Below are 19,753 nucleotides of genomic sequence, written 5' to 3'. Positions count from 1 at the left end.
ATGAAACTGCATATTTGTTTTTTTTTCGTCAAAATATATAACAACGCTAAGGATTTGAAAACAGGCTAACCTATGCAGATATCATATTTTACGTTTTGTATATTTATTAAGGTATATTTATTAAATTATATAATATATGCTTATAAAACTTGTGAAATTGCAGAAAACTCTAACAATTTGGACCTCTGAAATATATAATGCTTTAAGGTGCACCATATACTATATCACACCAGCATATCCACCAATTATACACTATTTACTTATAATAGGAGGGTGGTCAATGCTTGTTCCAAATTATAAACAACCGAACAATGTTTAAAAGAAAATATTATGATTGTTGAAATAGATACATATTATATACTGTTTGTTGAAAAACGAATTTAATTCTAAATATACAATTTTTTATATGATCAATTTTTGTTTGTTTATTCCACCCTACTACTTTTTGGTTCTGAATCTTCTTATCCAGATATTTTTTTTATAGACTACATATATTTAAGTACATACATGGTAGTCTTTTAAGGTAGAAAGTTTGTTCTGTTTCTGATGTAGCAGATCTATAGCATTTTTGATCTTATGTTCATTAACTTACTAGATTTAATTTGATTAAAATAACAAAGGTGTTGCTCGAACACATGGATAACCATTATTTTTATATAATAAAAAATACTTTGATTCAAGAAGAAACAGTTTTTCCTAATCTCTCTGAAGATAGAAACAATAAATACCGAAGATAAATATTTACAGGAATTTTTTAACACCTAAAAATAATTAACAGGTTTTTTATACAATTAACTAAAGCAATTTTAGAATGAAATCCTAGATAAGCCACTACCAGGCATTTTTTTGACATTTAGCGGTCCCTTATTTTTTTACAATTCTTTTTGAAAAATGGAAAAAAAACAGCTTATAAAATTTTTACATCTCATTTGTGGAAGTAATTTCTTAATGTAAATGCCTAAATTATGACTAATTTTTATATCTTTAATACTATTAGTTAACAGCTTCAAAAATTAACTTTCCTCTAGTTTACTAACGGAGAGTTAATATTTGAAACTGCTATAGATATAGTAAAGTCTATGGTATTTGTATAGCTGGTAAGCTTAGTTTAATTCTGTCAACTCTAACATTATTGTTTGCAATATAGTATTATCAAAATGTTTTTTACATATTATTTTTACACCCTGCTTTCTGCCTAACAATGGGTTCAAGTATTTAATTTTATACATCTTGTTATTCAGAATATATTCACATAGTCTTGTGTGATTATATTTTATATAATAAAAAATTAATCTTATCGAATACCTATGTAGTTTGTACAAGGGTTGAATGTGATTTATACTAAATCTAATCGATTTAAAATTATATATAGATCAAGTAAAACATTTTTATTATACTCAAAATGAAATATGCTCATCAAATGTACGATTTTACAATATTTTTTTTATAATAATTTTGATAGTTGAGAGGGAGAACACTAATTATTGTATGTATATATTTTTGGAAAATATATTTTGCTTGAGTATCAGGCTAATTCAGAAATATGTTTTCAACATTGAATCATGTAGTGCTTGTGATGTTTATTTTCTAGCAAGTGAATAATATGGTTTATATGTGTTTATTAAGTTCTTAACTTAAATAATGGTATTTTACAAAGAAGGTAGGATTATAGAGGATGATTGTAGGTAAATTTACCTGACTGTCTTAACAAAGTTGATCTCAAAAAATATAAAAAATACTGTAATCATATCTTTGTCTATCTACATAAAAATGACTTAAAAAATTATGTTTCTTTTTGAATATATTGTAATAAAAAACATGATGTGGTATTTATGAGATGATTAGAAAAATATACAAAGTGTGTGCTTTTGGCATTGTATCATTCATGGCACTTATTTTTACAGTGGACCAATGATGTCAGAACATCTTTGATCGCTTTTTTAAAATTTGTTTAGAAGAAATTCGTTACTGGCACTTCTAACATACCTCTTTTCTTTTTATTGGTGGTTAATTATTTTATATAATTTTTGGCTTTATGTAATATTTAACCTTATATATCGATATGATTATAGCATTCTTTTTTTTAATGAAAGATGAAGTCAATGAAATTAAATTCTACATGACCGTTTCTTAATACTGTACTTATGTATGGTTCTAAATGTTTTATATATATTTAAAAAATGTATAATGTAAGTCTTTGTATTATTTAAATGAAAGGAAAATATATTCGTTTTATTTTTACAATATATGTTAGGCGTTTATACCTTATATTTCACTATACAATTTCGTACTTTTTCATTTTCATATTGGAACTGGAAACGGCTCACCTAAAGGCCAGCAATATTTTTAAAATTTAAATAATTCTCAGAGTATTAAAAAAATTAAGACATAACAGTAAAATATTTATCGTTTAAAACTGTTTCTAAAAATATTTTAAAAATTCTACTAGCCTTTTCGTAAACTTGATTAAAACCATTGTTAATTTGGCTACTTTATTTTATCATAGTATCTACTAGGACTCTTTTATAAAGGACAGCTAATATAAACAGTATCCAAAATCAACATTAATTTAAAAAATTGTTGTAATATCAGACCTAACAGATTAGAAAATAAACCGGCGTCACAGTAGTCTTTGAAATAACGTCCGCAACCCGAATTTTAGTTAATAAAATCATCAATAGACATCATATATATGATTCCTGGACTACGAAGTTTTCTAAGATTTATTTGAGGTAGGATTTGTAGAATAAATTTATTTTATAAAAAATAACATAGTAAACACTACAATACCTCTTTTTTATTGTTTAATTTTAACTCAGGGGGAACACAATGGTCACCCTATATATGCATATAGTATATAGTATTAAAAGGCCTTATATTTTTTATGAAACATAAATATAGTTAAAAGAGAAAGTGTTAGTGGTAAAATGTATTATTTTATTTTGTCGATACTATTATACAGGGTGAGTCTTAAGTAAGTGCAAATATTTTTAGGTTTCGTATATTTCGACCCAAGAAACACGTCATAGTTTTTTTTTCGCCAAAAAATTGATAATTTGGAAATATATGTTTTTAAATTTTTAAAAAACAAAGTACCTTTATAATACGGAAACAGGTAGTAGATTAAATTTATAAGAAAGAAGACCCAGAAAAGATCCAATGGTACTCAAAATTTAAGCGAAAAATTAATTTTTTTTAATTTTTAAAGTAAAATGTCTCTGTTATTTTGGGCTTATTTGAAAAACGGCAAAGAGAAAATATGTTTATTTTATAGAGATCTACCAGCCCTGAAAATATTTGCGCATATTTAAGACTCACCCTGTATAACCATTCGATAGTAAATTCTGATATTACATACACTTTTTTGTATTAGCTTTTCTTACTCTATATTTTAATTAATTTGTGAACGAACTTATTGAAGATTTACTTTTTTCATTTATTCAAATAAAAATAAGCGTTTTAAATTAAAATCTCGTCCTTTTTATAAAATAGTCCTTAACAAATACTACAATAGTTGGCTTATCCCTAGCTTTGTGTTGTGGTTGTTGCCGGTCTGGACACGTTTGGCATCGCAGCGGGTCCTGGCCAGGGACAGGCCGGGGGGACGCTCCTGGATTGTTGCAATCCTGCAGCAGATTCTGGATGCAGGAAGTTTCTCCTCTGCTCTATCTTCTCTTGCTGAAACAAAAAGTCGAATTATATATTGTAGTCATAGCTATTTACCGTCAAGTCATTAGTTATTACCGTCAAGTCAAGACAGCCAAAATTGAATTTAAGTATACCTATTTTTTAATATTAATATAATTTTTCTTGTATTATCGATTGCTGATTTCCTTATTACCTATATTATTAATTTATTGAAGGTGTAAATCAGACTAAACCACGTAAAATAAAACAATTCTTTTTTGGAATAACTGCAAACACAAAAATATGTTTTTTTTTATAAAATTTAACCGATTTTGTAGTACTTTATATGTATATACAGGGTGGCGTCTATATATATACATACGACATATATACAATACGACGCGGAGGCTCCAAGGAGAACGAGTTTGTATTGAAATGAAATTTTGTGAGCATATGTAGGTTAATTCAGAACACTTTTTTAAAAATATAGAGTGTTCTACAGGCGCTGTCCCCAAAAAAAGTTACACATCAAAGTTGTTTTTTATAATGTTATAATGGAACACCCTATACAGGGTGTCCCAGAAATAAGTGCAAGTATTTTAACTGGTAGTATAGTTCAACCCCAGAAACACGCCTATGAGGTTTTTTTCGCGAAAAAAAAATTTTGAAAATTCGAAATTTTTTGAACAATTTTTTGGATTTTTTTTTTTAGTTTTTAGTTGAAAAACATAATTTCTTGATAATATGGCAACATAGGTATTAGCAACTCAAAATTTTAGCAAATAATTTTTTTTTGGAAAATTTTCAAAGTAAAATAACTCCGTTATTTTGGACTTATTTGAAAAACGAAAAAGAGAAAATATGTTTTTTATCGAGATCTACCACCCCTTAAAATACTTGCACTTATTTCTGGGACACCTTGTATATTAATTGATTTTTGGATTCTAGGACAAAAATAAAGGTGAGTTTTGTTAATGAAGTATATGACTGAAATGGTAAGGTTTTTGACTTTTTTTTTGATTTAGCATTTTCTAAAAATGAAGAACAGTTTTGAAATGCCAATAAAAGCTACCTAAATTCGAATTTACCCGGTATAGCCCAATATGTTGTGAGAATAACAATTGTACTTGAAATCAAATTAAAACTTGACCCAAAAAGTTATACAGGGTGAGACAAAATGAATATTGAACATTGGTCACCTTCAATAGCAAATTACTCTTATATAAATGAAACACCCACTATATTATTTCGATATTCAATGGGGAATTCATGTTAATAAGGTTGCCTACCCCTCAAACAAAGATTTTCTTAGATACTTTCATTTTTATGATTTAGTGTCAGTAGATATTTATTATTTGATAAAATCTATGTGTCGGGTGATAGGTCTGACGTTACTTCAACATAGCTGTAAAATTAGTTCAACTTTAACAACTAGTTATCATCACCCTATAATATATGCACTCTCCATTGAATACCGGTATAATATACTAGGTGTTCCATCTAAAATAAAGGAGCAACTTGCTTTTAAAAGTGGCCAACGTTCAGTATTAATTTTGTCTCACCCTGTATAACTTTTCGGGACAAATTTTATTTTGGTTTAACATACAATGGTTATTGTAATTAAATATCAGGCTATACAAGGTAAATTACAATTTAGGAAGCTCTAATTGAATTTTAAAATTTATTATTCGTTTTCATAAAATATGAAACATGTCAAAATCCTTACAATTTAGGCATATGCTTCTGTAATGAAACCCACCTTTATTTTTTTCCTAGAATCCGTAAATCGTTTTTTGATGCGTAACTTTTTTTAGAGATACCCTGTAGAACTCTATATATTTTTATAAAATGCTTTTTTAACCTACATATACTTCCAAAATTTCATTTCGATATAAACTCCCGTTCCTCTTGGAGTCTCCGCGTCGTATGAGAGGCGCCACCCTGTACTATCTTTTAATTTTTTTTAAAGACAATACATATTTCTATTTCGAAATAAAGACTTAAATTACAAATCATTTTGTAAATTACTTAAATTTTAAATCTTTTGAAAAATTAAATTATTAAAATGATTTAAATCGAAAAAGACTTGCAGCTCTGATTGTAGTGTGTAATATAGTAGTTTATTAAATATCACTCACCTGCGTCTGTATTCTCGAAGCTATTAAGTCCGGAAGAAGATCTAGCTGTTCTTGCAGGGCAGATAGTTTTTCTTCCATATTTGTTAGGCGGTCTTCCAACGTGTCCTGCCTGGTGCTCATATCGGAAACTATTTCATATACGGTATTTTGCGTCTAAAATGAAGACCCGAAGATATATTTATTATTTATTGTAGCCGTTGAAATTTGAAATCGATAAAGTCACTCGGATTCATGTATAATTGGAAAAAAGCCCGTATCGGGAAATGCCATAACGATGGATTTTCGACAATGGGTTTGGAATCGAATGAAAAACAGAATTGGACAGATTTATTAGTCGTATAAGTAAATTCTGTGGCAATACTGTTACGGGGACTTTTACTTGATTAAAATTTTCAAAAAAGATCTTTCTGGAATTTTTATTCAATCAGTTAGGTATCTACATACCGTATGATCGAAAAAAGAAAACTTATTCGTCGTTTATTATAAATTGACATAAAAACGTATCAAAAATTAATATTTTATAATATTAATAGTTGTGAGTTTCTGAAAACTTTTTAGCTATTTTCAATTAAATACATTTAAAAAAAAATCCTCAGATTTGCTTTACTTTGGGACTCTTAAGGTACATTCATGCTGAGAGCGTCGCGTCCGCGTGTCGAAATGGAATCAATTCACTTAATTTAAATGACCGTTCAGGCCGACAGCGTCGCGTTTGGCGTTGCGCTAGCGTCCGCTGAGTGTCGGGGTTCGAGTTCTCAGCTCGACGCTCGACGCTCTCAGCCTGAATGTACCTTTATTGACATTCGACACATATAATACTCAAACTTACCTTTGCCATGTCTGTGATTGTATTGGCATTATCCATGAGCTTTCTTTGATCCATCTTTACTTTTCTTAGTCTAAAAAGATAAGTAATTTATTGAATTATACCTTGGTGTCCTTGCTTTTAACTTACGCGTATATAGCAAGCAAAAATTTTCTTTGGTGTGTCCGAACTCTACCTGGGTTAACTCTTTTCACTAGCCTTGTATGCTTGTATATCAACCATGTTTCTCTTAGAACATTTGCTGCAGCATTTTTTAACTGAAAAAATACAAAAAATTGAGTAACATTATTTGTTTATTTTATTTATTCCAGGTATGTTATCAGAACTATAACCACGGCTATAACAATACAATACACCATTATATGTGTTATTATTTCTGCAGACTGAACAAATAAACATTTCAGGATATTTTCACCGACTGTAAGAAAGACAAAATCAAAGTTAATGGGAAGTTTTGCGAGGAAACTTCTGATTTTATTCTTTCTCTGCCATTAAACTGATCCAATCGATAAAACCTCTTAAAGTTAACTCCACTTATCTACAAGGTATCTTTGACAAATTTGTAACAAAAGTTTCATTAGAGATAAACCTGTTAAGTGCTTTCAGTTTTAAAGCTCTTTTAAACTTTTCTTAATAAGTTATTACAGCTGAATAAATATTTTCTGGTATATTTCTCAAACCGTTTCGTATATTTTTCTACCGATTAATAATTTATAATAATTACTTTACTTGAACGTTTTTATTGCACACATTACTTTTTTATTAAGTTTGAGCCGTTAAAAATGGTTGTTATTGCAGCTCAGTTGAAGCTAGAAACTTTTCTCGATTTAAATGCCTTGCCTCACTAACTTCTGCAACTTTTTACTATAACAAAGTTATTTGAAACCATGAACGGAGAAGAAGGTTCTATTTGTTCGCATTTTTTATATATATTTCTTTTAAGCTAAACATTTCAAAATTATTTTAACTTGATGAAATTTTATACGAGAAGTTGTTACGTACCTAATTTTTTAGTTTTAAATTTCCAGCTGTACAATATTATGTTCAAAAGAAAATTTTTTAATAATTTTACATTCTTTTTGTCGAGCTCTGCTAAAAATCTTAAGTGTTCCTTTGCTTTTTAAAGTTCATATTTCAAGTCTGAGAAATCCATAATTTTATCAAAAGACGTCTGTCTGTATGATAAAGAAGAGTCTGTATAAATCTACGCGTATACTCTCAAAACTTTCTGAAATCCAGCTGAAACTAATCTAATTCCTTACAAAAAGGAAATGTAAACATTGTCTGAACTTTCGGCGTGTATGTTCCCCACTATATTTCATTTAGAAGGAAATTACATCGTCACATTATTCAGCAACATTAAATCGAAGTTTTCCAAAGGTATCGATGTTTGATTTCTTTTTAATATAACTATGAATATGAATAACAAAGTTCATATTTCAAGTCTGAGAAATCCATAATTTTATCAAAAGACGTCTGTCTGTATGATAAAGAAGAGTCTGTATAAATCTACGCGTATACTCTCAAAACTTTCTGAAATCCAGCTGAAACTAATCTAATTCCTTACAAAAAGGAAATGTAAACATTGTCTGAACTTTCGGCGTGTATGTTCCCCACTATATTTCATTTAGAAGGAAATTACATCGTCACATTATTCAGCAACATTAAATCGAAGTTTTCCAAAGGTATCGATGTTTGATTTCTTTTTAATATAACTATGAATATGAATAACAAAGTCTTCCCGTGACATTATATTTAATGATTTATTTTCAACTAGTGATTACCTCCTGTCTTTACTTGGGTGGTAGAGACTTATAAATATATATATATATATATATATATATATATATATATATATATATATATATATATATATATATATATATATATATGTTTCCTGATAACTTATTAACCCAGAACAACAGTTAATTCTTTTAAATTATTGGAAGTGATGATGTTAACACGTTTTTACTGGAAAAAACTAAAAGTGTACATGGAATACGGAACTAAGCTTACAAGCAGAATGGCTCTATTTTGGGGTAATTGCACGTGCAGCTGTAAAACTACGTGATAGCCTTGTAGGACTTAGAGAAGTGTTAATAATATCATTTGTTTTTTTTTCCTTTTATGGAATTTGTTAAAGAACTTATGTATTAAATTTTTAAAACGTTAATAGCTTTGATGGAGATCCCGGGAGAGACAGTTTTAGCTCGGCTTATTTTGTCTTAAGATGAAAAAACCGAGTTTTTATATCGCTGAAAAAAATATTATAAGTTATACCGTATGATCGAAAAAAACGGTGTAAAAATTTTACATATAAAATAACCGCGATCTTCATTTCATAGACATCGTTTTTTTTATCATGCGGTATTTGTCGTATAAAATCTATTTATCATACTATAATAATCAATATATTGCATACGACAATTATAATTAATGTAATTTTTTAAATTTTTATAAAAGTTTTAAGTGACTTATTTAATGATAAATTTAGGTCTGAAGAAAAAGGATATATCGTTTTATTTCATAAATAATAATTTCGAAAATTAAATATACATATGCTGTGGCGGTAGCAAATTTAGATTTCGAGCAATATACGTCAGATTTGGGGGACGTTTTAACCACAAAACAGCATTAACTGACCGGGGTTTTGTAACCAAATAGGGGAATTACTTTAATTTTATTTTCAGCCCAGAAAATCCCTTTAAAATATTTCCGCTTTTATGGGCACAAATAAAGGACGTTCTATGTAATCTCACCAAATCCGTTCAGCAAAACACCTACTTTTGCGATTATATTTTTTCGAAAATCTTGTCGAGTGCCGTTGAAACTACAGTTTTAAATTTAAGCCCGTATATAATACTCTTTTGGTCACACATATAATACTCATTTGGTTTTTTATTAAAACTACTTTACTATTTATGGGGTACTATATTATTAATTGATTTTATAAGTCAGATTTAAAATACATTTTCTCTAACGGGTAAAAAATAGCCAAAAATTGTAATTTTTCGACTTTTTTCCATACATATACCTAGTCAGGAAAACTGTTGATTTTGGTGATGCCACCGATTTTGATAAAACTACTGTAATTTGCAATTAAAAGGCCTTGCATGTAGTGGAAGGGGGGTTAATCAACCGCGACTTTAAAGAAATATTGTGTCCCCCTTTCTTGAGTTAAGATATTATCATTATACAGTCTATAACTCATCATACATCTTCCTATTGTAGCTGGAACAGGGTATTTCCCATCCTTCTTTGACAACAGAGGTTCTATTATGCAATATACAAACCTCCTACGAGGATATACACTCTTCCACGGTTGGGGTTTAGCCCTCCGTGCCCTTCAGAGTCGAGGAGCTTGTCTCCGGCTGAGGTACCCTTGAGGTTGAGGCTGGAGGATCTGTCTCCATTTTCTCCACCTCTTTAACTCGGTCTCTCCTTAGACCTGATACCGGTGTTGTCCCAGATCTATAGTAGAGGATATTTCTCTTTCTCTATTGCCTCCTTGTACTGGCACTCGAGTTGATGACTCGCCAACTCGACGTTCTTCTATTGGAGTTCTGGCAAAATTTTGGCAAAAAGATTTAGGTTTTTGGTGAGGTTGTCTCCTCTTGGTCCGGGCGGTTAAGTTCTATGAATTGACAGCCAGGGACACGACAGTGAGGTTCTCCTTAGACCCAGCCAAAGTGCTAAAGGTGATTCCCCGTAGCACCTGAGTAGGAGCTTCCCCACCAACGACAAGATGTGACATCTCCTAGAGGAAGTAGAAAGCATAGAAAACGAAAATATAGGTCATTGTGGCCTTCAGTTCGTATGTTGGTCACATAAATCTAGTTTTCCCATTAAAATCACTCAATTTAAAATATATTTGATCTAAATTCGTACTAACTATTCTCATCCAGAACCTCCTGTATTACGTAAATTATTACGTACTAATACTAAATAATTACGTATTACGTATTAAATTAAATTATACGTCTGTAAATTGAACGCGACATACAATCCAACATTATTATAACCATCTAAGTGGAAAATGATGAGAACTTACCCGCTTCGTTAGCTGTGTGTCCATCATGAAGTTGTGAACGTGTTTTTCAGCTCTTGTTAGCTCTAACTTCCTAGAAACTACCGCTACTAATAACGCTGTACATCCTGCACCCTGAAACAGTGGTTTTTGGTTTGTAAATCAGCAGTGGCGTATCTAGGTTGAAATGCGCAAGGTTTACACCGAAAAAAAAGTCGCTCCTATGGGAAGGGAAATCATCAACCCCTCATGTGTAAGGTACTAAATTTTATTTTGCCCTATTAATTTCAGCTCCCGATACCCTGGTAGTTACGACACTGTGGCTTAGGTTCATAATTTCGGTGTGACAAACAGCCGCAATGATATTTTAAAGTCTAGATATATTTATGAAGCGCTGTTATCGTGCATTTACAGGAATTTTATTGCTTAGAATTTAATTTGATGGCCGCTAGGTAAACTAGGCCATCAGGCAAGTTTAAGCCAGTGTCGTCCCTATGGTTTCATAAAAAATATATGTTTTTATATTTTTATCTGCACATTGTAAATTTTTATATTAAAAAACGAATACGTATTTTTTTAGTAGGTATACATTTATTACAGACTATTTACTGTATTATTATATAAAATAATTTGGTTAGGTGTGCCTAAAACTTAAGGAAAACTTTGCTGAATATTGCAGTAACTTGGGGACTGCTACTTGACGACACTGCTCTAGATATTTTTATTTAGAATTCATATTTACTTTAAAATATTTATATATTTTTTAGTTTCCTTTTGAAGCACTAAATTTTATTACAGTATGTCTATGACGGTTTTTAAGAATACGTTATATTTCACTATTAAAATTAGGTTGTAGACTGTTTGACAGAAGTGCCTATATTATTGACAAAAGTTTTAAAAATACCGTAATCTCATACTGTAATCCCGAAACTATTTTTTCGTTTTTATTTCAAATTCTGAAATATTAAAGTGTATTGAACACTATAAACGAGAAGCTATTTTAGTGCTGGGAATAATGGACATAGATAAATTTTACGACAAGAGAGTTGAAACGGTCGTGCATATTACGTTTTCGTATATAAAATAAATACTAGAATACTATAGCGCAGAAAAATGACGTACGAACTAATAAATCTATTAAAACTATAGATTAAGTAAAAAAAAATTTGAAGATTGATTGACAGAATTTGATATACTTATTGATAAAGAAATTAAGCCTTGCAAATATTTAAATTTTACATTTAGTACTTCTAATATGTTTTTTTTTTCTTATTGTCTTTCTCAGTTATGTATATACGAATAATTCTGTTGGGAAAACAGAAAGATATTTTTTTATGAAAACAGAAAAATACTTTTTTATGTTTTATTCTTGAATTTTTAATAAAAAAAAGATCCCCAAGAAAAATGAGGTATAAAAATTTTACAGATATACGTAAAGTTATAAAGAAAAAGTTTTATAAGGTTTCCTTTACAAACGACATGAACATGATCCGTGTAATTTGTTAGAGTTTTTTCGCTTCATTTCTTTAAAATATCGCGGAATTTTTCAAAACTAACACAATTTTACTTACCATAATACCAGTGCTCACTGCTATACCTCTACCGCAGTACGTGTTAGGCACAATATCACCAAATCCTACACTAAGAAACGTTATGGCTATAAGCCACATTGCATTTAGAAGGTTTGCATGCTCTTCATCATGGAATCTGTAAAGGATAACAAGGGGTTAAATTTAATTTTGGAGTGAATATACCACTAAATTCTTAATCATGATGGTCCTGGTCAGGATATTCTAGTAAACTTATAAGTATACAAAATTTTGTTAACATACATACAGGTGAAGCAAAACATTTTATATACAGGGTGGTCCGAACTGTATTCCGGAAACTTTGGCAGCATATTCTGCAGATAAAAATAAGTAAAATAGTTCGTATAAATGCATGTCTTAAAATGCTTAGTTTCAGAGATACAGTGTGTAGAAGTTTCATTTTTATTTCGATTTTTTCCAATTAATTTCTGAAGTAACGTCAATATTTTAATGAAAATTGGTGTCTGGGAGTTTTTTGACATGAGAAATTTGATTTTGATGTCAATATGACTCCTACTTGTATTTTTTAACTGGTTTGATGAGTATTAACTTTTCGTCCGTACCTGTAAAAATAAACATTTACGATTTTTTCTGCGTAAAAAAGATCTCTCAGTAAAAATCGCTACAAGTAATAGTTCTCGAGATATTTGGAATCGAAATTATCAATACCTATCATCATTGACATAAGTTAACATGTTGACTAAATAGTTATTAGACTGAAATCATAAATTTGAAATGTTTTTGTGTCACAAATTTAACAGATACTGTTTTATCACAATTTTTTCGCAGAAAATTTTATGATCAATTTAAAATAATAAAAATTTCCAAATTTATTATTTCAGTCTAATAACCATCTACTCAACGTGTTTATTTTTTCTCAATAATGACATGTATTGACTATTTCCATTCTAAATATCTTGAGAACGGTTGCTTGTAGCGATTTTTACCTGGAGACATTTTTACGTAAAAAGTCACGGAAATGTATATTTTTTCACTCTGTAGTTTTATACAGGTGCGGAGGAAAAGTTATTACACTTCGAAACAGTTAAACACACGTAGGTGGCGCCCCCTACCAATAAAAATATTGACATCAAAATCAAATTTCTCATGTCATAAACTCCCAGACACCAATTTTCATCCAAATATTGACGTTACCTACTTCAGAAATTATTTGGGAAAAATCGAAATAAAAATGAAACTTCTACACCCCATATCTCCGAAACTAAGCATTTTAGGAAATACATTTATACGAACTTTTTAACTTATTTTCATCTACAGAATAAGTTTCCGGTATCCAATTCGGACCACCCTGTATATATAGATAGATATATTAACTGAATTGAGAAGTTCTTCACTGATAAGAAGTTTTATCTGAAACTTTAGAGAGCTGTTCTTTTAGATCCCGTAAAAATTCCAGTGTTCAACAATATCAAAGCCAGTCGTTTTACAAATGCTTTGAGGTGAAACTTTTCAGCGAAAAAGTTTCTATAAGATAATTAGCGCTGTGCCAAAAGTTCACGTGTTAACGCTCTGCCGTTTTGAATGCTTAAATTGGTGAGGTTCCATTTACAAATTGATGCCCGCGGACCTTTTCCGGCGGCTCTTTTATAGTTTTTTTCGAGTTGATACAACGTCAAAATATATTTTTTCTTTCCCTTGTTCGAAACGAGAATTGTGTAATTTCGTTTTTTACGTCTCTCCGTACTTACTAGCTCGAAGCGTGTTTTTTCCTTTGTCGTGTTATTTAAATTGGAGTGCGAAAGTTTCGTTTTTGAAGCTCATTAAAAACCTGGAATATTCTCGTGGAAACTTTTTAACCATAATTATTTCGTCGTCAAACCTTTCTTTATGTTTATTACGGCTCGGAAATGTTAATATTAGATGTCTATTTGGGATTATCAGATTAATTATTGAACAATAATACATTTATCCCGCAGGGGGCAGTCTGGTTAGTAATTCTGCTTTGGGAAGTGACGCCCCTACGGACACGAATTACCTCCGTCACAAAGGCTAAATAAAAAAGAAGTAATAGAGATTAGTCAGACATGATGACTTTCTATAGGGTTGTAACCCTGCCTATAAAAAAGTTATAGTACCCTAAAGATCTACTAGATTGTCAGTTCAGGAACTTGGAACACCCTCAAAAGGAAAATTCCATTTCTCCAACTCCCAGTAAATGACATACCAAGATTGTACAATTTTGAGAAACACCTGGATTTGCGGAGAGAAACGTTTGCTCAGCTAGTAAATGACTATAGCATAAGGTAGTATACTGATACTTCCAAAACCAAAACAGAGATAGGAGTATTTTGACCGAAAAATACTACGAATGAATGGGCACCTATCCTAGCATCCTTCAGGAAAAATCTACGCTATCGAAAGATGCGTACAACTTATCTTAGATAGGAACGATCGGAAATAAGAAATAGCCATCGTATCCGATACTCAAGTAGCATTAAAAGCGATCTACTCAGGAACCATTAATTCGAAGTTGGTCAAAAAATGCTTAGAGAAGCTGAACAAATTAGGCAAAGAAAATAAAGTCCTCCAACTCTGGGTGCAGCCCATCCAGGGATAGAAGGCAATGAAAAAGTAAATGATCTAGCTAGAAAAAGGGCGAGCACTGCACTAACCGGACCAGAACCGCTTCCCAAGCTCTCTGCTCCTTTCTGTTTCCCAAGTACTTAAAACGGAAATAAGAACCAACTTAAAGCGGAATCAAAGAACCAGGAAGACTCTATCCGTAACCTGGAATGGGGGAATCGTCCAACAGTATAAGACACTTGAAGACATTTCTCAGAACTTACGACCGAGAAAAATCAAAGGTTCCTAGATTTGAGCAAGAACAATCTTCGGATTGTCACGGTTTTTTTAACAGGACACTTGTCTCCTAATGAACATTTCAGTAGATTGAAGCTAAGTAACAACGGCGAATGCAGATCCTGCGGGGAAAATGGAGAGACACCAGAACACCTCATCTTTAAGTGCGCCAAGACGATAATCATTCGTACCATAAACTGTGTTACGACTGATATCGGAGATGCAGAACTAATCTCTGTAAAACCGTCTCAGATACTGGCCTTTGTCAAACCCCTGAGACTGTATGATGAGTTATAACTAAAGAAATAATTACACAATCGATGTGTAAGGTCGCGGTGATTAAACTCCAACCCTTCCCATACATTCTACTTTCTACATTCCTTCAAAAAAGAAGACCTAGCAAAGATGCAGGCAGAAGAAAGAATCCACATAAATAGAGATATATTCAACTATGAGGAAGATGATTACTCTAGAGAGTATTATTTGTGTGTGTTAATCCACTATCCAAAGCCAGATAGAAATAACTAATTGGCACTGTTGGTTACCACGTCTTAGTCGTTAAAGTAAAAGAAACAGTCATTTATTTAACTTAGATTCCAATAATAAACCTCCCGCAGCGAAGATAATCCAAAACGACTGCTGTTGCGTAACTTAGTGAAGTCCACTTTTTCTGATGATCCAATAGAAACTTTTAATGAATCAATAGGAAAGTTTTAGCAAGTCGAACTTGTCCGCAACCTTTATTTAGCCGCCCTGCAACGCGCTGGCTAAAGGAGTGCAGTCGCTTAACGAAGAAAAGTTTTTTAATTTATCTGGGCATTTCTCCGTAGGATTCCAGTTCTAAATCTCACATGGCCAAAGCCTCCGAGATTAAATGCAATTTATTATTAATCATATCAAGTAAATTGGTTTGCGCAATACAATTTATTCTGTTGAAAGTTGTAATATTGAAATGGAAACTTCATGTGTAGTAAGAATTATTTAGATATATATTTTTTATCGTGGCTTTTTATTTGAAGAGGGGTTGAATTGGATGAAGTTCCAGATAAATGAGTACAAGGTTTTTGTTTTATTCAAATAGAATGTGATTTTTTCTGGAGTGGTGAAGAAAGCATATTTTCCTATTTTCGATTCTCTGTTACAATTTTTACTTTTAAGGCATCAAATAAATCTTGACAGTTTTTTTGTTACATGAAGTTCTAAGTTTGAACAAGGCGAACGTTTATCTCATTTAATTTTCAGCGTATCTCTTCTAGTTCTCGAGATCCATCTGTTTATTCTTATATGGGAGGGACATCGTGTATAATAAAGAATATATTGTATAGAAAACATTTTCTCGAATTTATTGTAGCGTTATAAAATAATTTCGAACCGTAAATTGTCCTGCTGGGACCGGCGAACTTTAACCGGATAGAGTGGCCCATAAAATTTCATAGTTTTCAATAAAAGATGAGAAACGATATATTCGGATCGCATTTGGCACGGAGAAACCAAGATAGCAATAAAACTTACCTCTCGCATTGGCGCAGAGTCCAACTGGCAATGATCCACAGCGACACCATGAACACCAGCAGGACCGTACCTGGGCAGATGGTCATCAGCGTTTTGAGCACAAACCGCGTGTTGAAATTAATCCGATTTAATGCGCCGATGCTGCGCGACGACGCGTCGGTGAACAGTTTGCTGTGCAACAGCATCACTCGGCAAATGAGATAGAGTCTGAGGAACATTGGCAAAGAGAGGGGAACGTCGTACGGCACGCATTTCGATCCGATGCCACCGTTTTGTCTGTTGGCTAGTTTCGTGGTCCACACGAAGCGGTAATGGCCCGGAATCGGATGCACTGCACAAATTATTAATTCCATGGATATTTGGCATATTCGCTGCCAGGTCATCGCGATCCGCCAGTCGTCCGCACAGTTGTCTATCATGAAGAGCTGCAAACACACAATATGCGTTTAGTATGCATGACGCGCTATGTAGATTGCCGTCGAATTATACTAATATTTCGTTATTGGCAACCGCAGGTTATTCAAAATTAACTTTAATTAACTTTTCGTATATTTTTAGAAATATTAACATAAATGTAAATACACATATACATATTTTCTGACAAGAGATTTAAATAATCTTTACAGAAAAATTACTTTTATTACTAATTGTATACAGGGTGAGTCTTAAATAAGTGCAAATATTTTTATGGGTGAAACACGATTATGAGTTTTATTCGCGAAAAAAAAAATGTAAAATTCGAAATTTTTTGGAAATTTTTATTAGTTTTTAGTTGGAACGTTAAATTTTTTTAGTTTTCAGTTAAAAAATATAATTTCCTGATAATATGGAAACATGGGTAGTAGATTAAATTTACAAGAAAGAAAACCCAGAAAAGATCCAGTGGTTCTCAAAATTTAGGCAAAAAATATTTTTTTTTGGAAATTTTCAAAGTAAAATAACTCGGTTATGTTACACTTATTTGAAAAACGGTAAAGAGAAAATATGTTTCTTTTATCGAGATCTACCAGCCTTGAAAATATTTGTGCTTATTTAAGACTCACCCTGTATAGAAGTATTTGACAGCTTATAGTCAAATCAATCTAATATACAATGTGTAAATAAATTTTGTACGATTTTAGTAAATTCTTAAATTTTTTGTTGGTAGACCTATCTTGAGAACGTATTCTGAGGACTGGCAAAAGTAATAAATCCTCAATAAATAATACATTATCCCTGTTTTTCGTACAAATGTTCTACTCAGTGAAAAAAAGTCGATGTTTCCTGATTTGAGAGGCTTTTTTGTCTGATTTATTGCATCGGAAAAAAAAAGATTTTTCGTCTGATATAACGTTAATAAAACGATATATCGGTTTTCTGTTACGTATGTGATATAAAAACGAAATAAAATTTGTGCGAAAACTATACGAAATTTATGTATTGTCATGCCTTGGACGACAAGGGAGCTGGAAGTAATAAGGGCCATCATGAACACCAAGTACCCAGCTAAAAAACTGAGATATTTCGTCTCATAAATTTTATTTCACCTTTTTTTTCAATCGATATAAAAATAATTCTTGATACGGTGATACATACAATCTTGTTAAATGTAGAAATATAATTTTGAAAGGGATCCCGAAAAGCTATTTATATAATTCTTCTTTCTTTTGAACTCGAACAATAGCCGCAAAGAAAACATTTCCTTACGAATTTTTACATCGTATTATACTTAAAAGAAGCCGGAAATATTCCTTTTATGTGTTTTTTTCGCTTTTGTGAAACAACACATGTCATAAATATAAAAATAAATAATACATAAACAAAATGTCAAACGTAACATTTTTTCCCCGAAAAATGAACTAAAATACTTTATTTTTAATGTGGGGACAATGTGTGAAGTTAAAATGTGAAATTTTTGTGACTTTATTGTTGTTAGATAATACGTTGCTTTGTCTTTGTAGTCGCTAAAAGTTTTAATTGCAGTCACTGATCGTTAAATTGTTGCACGCAAAACCAACACTCGGCTTTGTTTTTGTTTTTACGTCGTACTTTATTCTTTTCATATAAAACTACGTAACAAAGTACCAGAATGCAAATAAATTAGGTGCTATACGGTGCACAGAAACAAACATACGTCTATGTGTAACTAAAATGAAAAGCTGAACAAACAAGGCCAATATAATTTTATATCTTGTTTTATTCTATTCAATAACACATTTTTAATTGAAAAAGGCCTTATTATATTTTTAACGACTGAAGATAAACAAAAATGTTCATTACCTGTACTTCTAAAGCATGGTAGGCTACAATGAGGCCTAAAAGAATCACAGTCGATACAGATATCAAAGTTTTGAGCGCAATTGAGTAAAATTCATCCTAGAACAAAAATTAAAAAATTAATATAACATAGCAAATAGATTTAGAAAGCCTCTAAAGATTTATTAAATTACATTTTAACATTGTTAGGAAAAATGTTGTAGTCTAGTTTATCCCAGACGGTCGTGAGTCTGTAACTTCTCAGTAACATATGGGCTTTATCGAAGTTTTATTGAGCCACCCAAATCTTCCTTCTATCAGAATTGAACAGAGCAGCTACGGTAGAGTTATGATAAAGGTTTATAGGCTTTATCATATTTTTTTCATATGTTATTTAAAATATTTTCTCAAGAAAAACTGTTCCTGCCTTTATAATTTCTTACTGCGTATTTTTATGTGACACATCTAATATATATTCAAGTTATAAAGACATTACACGTTGCTCTAAGAAACGCGGCATTGCACAAACTTTGCAAACGAGTTTGTAATTAAGTGGGTTTACCTATTTCAGTTTGGGGGAATGGCACAATTAAGTTAATAGTTTCTTAGCCAACCGAAGGGGGTAATTTTGTGTGTCTTTTAAGGTCCACACCTGGTGCCACAAAATCATCTCTTTATAAGGTCAAATCGTTCGTATATAAGTGGTTATGGTTAACTTTCTATACTGTGTGACATAGAAATTGCAACAACTAGGAAATGCAAATATATTTTATTAATATTTTCAGATAAATGTGAGTTAATAATAATTGATGATATTTTAATTTATTGAAAGGAATTTTAAAAAATCTCATCACTGTTAATAAAATCTGGTTATTAGGTTATTTCTAAAGAGACTGGGATAAAAGTGTTGTAGTTTACTACACTTCATGCAGGCAATCAACTACTATACTACTGGGTTTTGCAATCTCTATGTCACACC

The 19,753-nt window shown here is 31.2% G+C and overlaps 1 protein-coding gene across 5 annotated transcripts in view; it reads right to left on the bottom strand.

Annotated features, from left to right (window-relative positions):
- Positions 1 to 3,257: 3,257 nt before the first annotated feature.
- Positions 3,258 to 19,753, bottom strand: part of LOC115882318 (small conductance calcium-activated potassium channel protein) — an 84,070-nt gene continuing 67,574 nt past the window's right edge. For 4 of the 5 annotated variants that reach the window (XM_030900319.1, XM_030900315.1, XM_030900317.1 and 1 more), the window contains 8 exons: positions 18,799 to 18,894; positions 16,540 to 16,964; positions 12,190 to 12,325; positions 10,643 to 10,753; positions 6,721 to 6,848; positions 6,595 to 6,664; positions 5,766 to 5,918; positions 3,258 to 3,678 (listed from right to left, as the gene is read on the bottom strand). In XM_030900319.1, coding sequence (XP_030756179.1) covers positions 3,526 to 3,678; positions 5,766 to 5,918; positions 6,595 to 6,664; positions 6,721 to 6,848; positions 10,643 to 10,753; positions 12,190 to 12,325; positions 16,540 to 16,964; positions 18,799 to 18,894 — 1,272 coding nt within the window. In that variant the 3' untranslated portion in view covers positions 3,258 to 3,525. The remainder of the gene's footprint in view (positions 3,679 to 5,765; positions 5,919 to 6,594; positions 6,665 to 6,720; positions 6,849 to 10,642; positions 10,754 to 12,189; positions 12,326 to 16,539; positions 16,965 to 18,798; positions 18,895 to 19,753) is intronic. The other variant, XM_030900316.1, reaches the window with a different exon arrangement.

This window comes from Sitophilus oryzae, unplaced genomic scaffold (assembly GCF_002938485.1).
Source record: "Sitophilus oryzae breed Bouriz unplaced genomic scaffold, Soryzae_2.0 scaffold_177_pilon_pilon, whole genome shotgun sequence".
Taxonomy (NCBI): Eukaryota; Metazoa; Arthropoda; class Insecta; order Coleoptera; family Curculionidae; genus Sitophilus; species Sitophilus oryzae.
The sequence above is the reverse complement of the archived record's forward strand: the minus strand, read 5'-3'. Positions and strand labels throughout refer to the sequence as shown.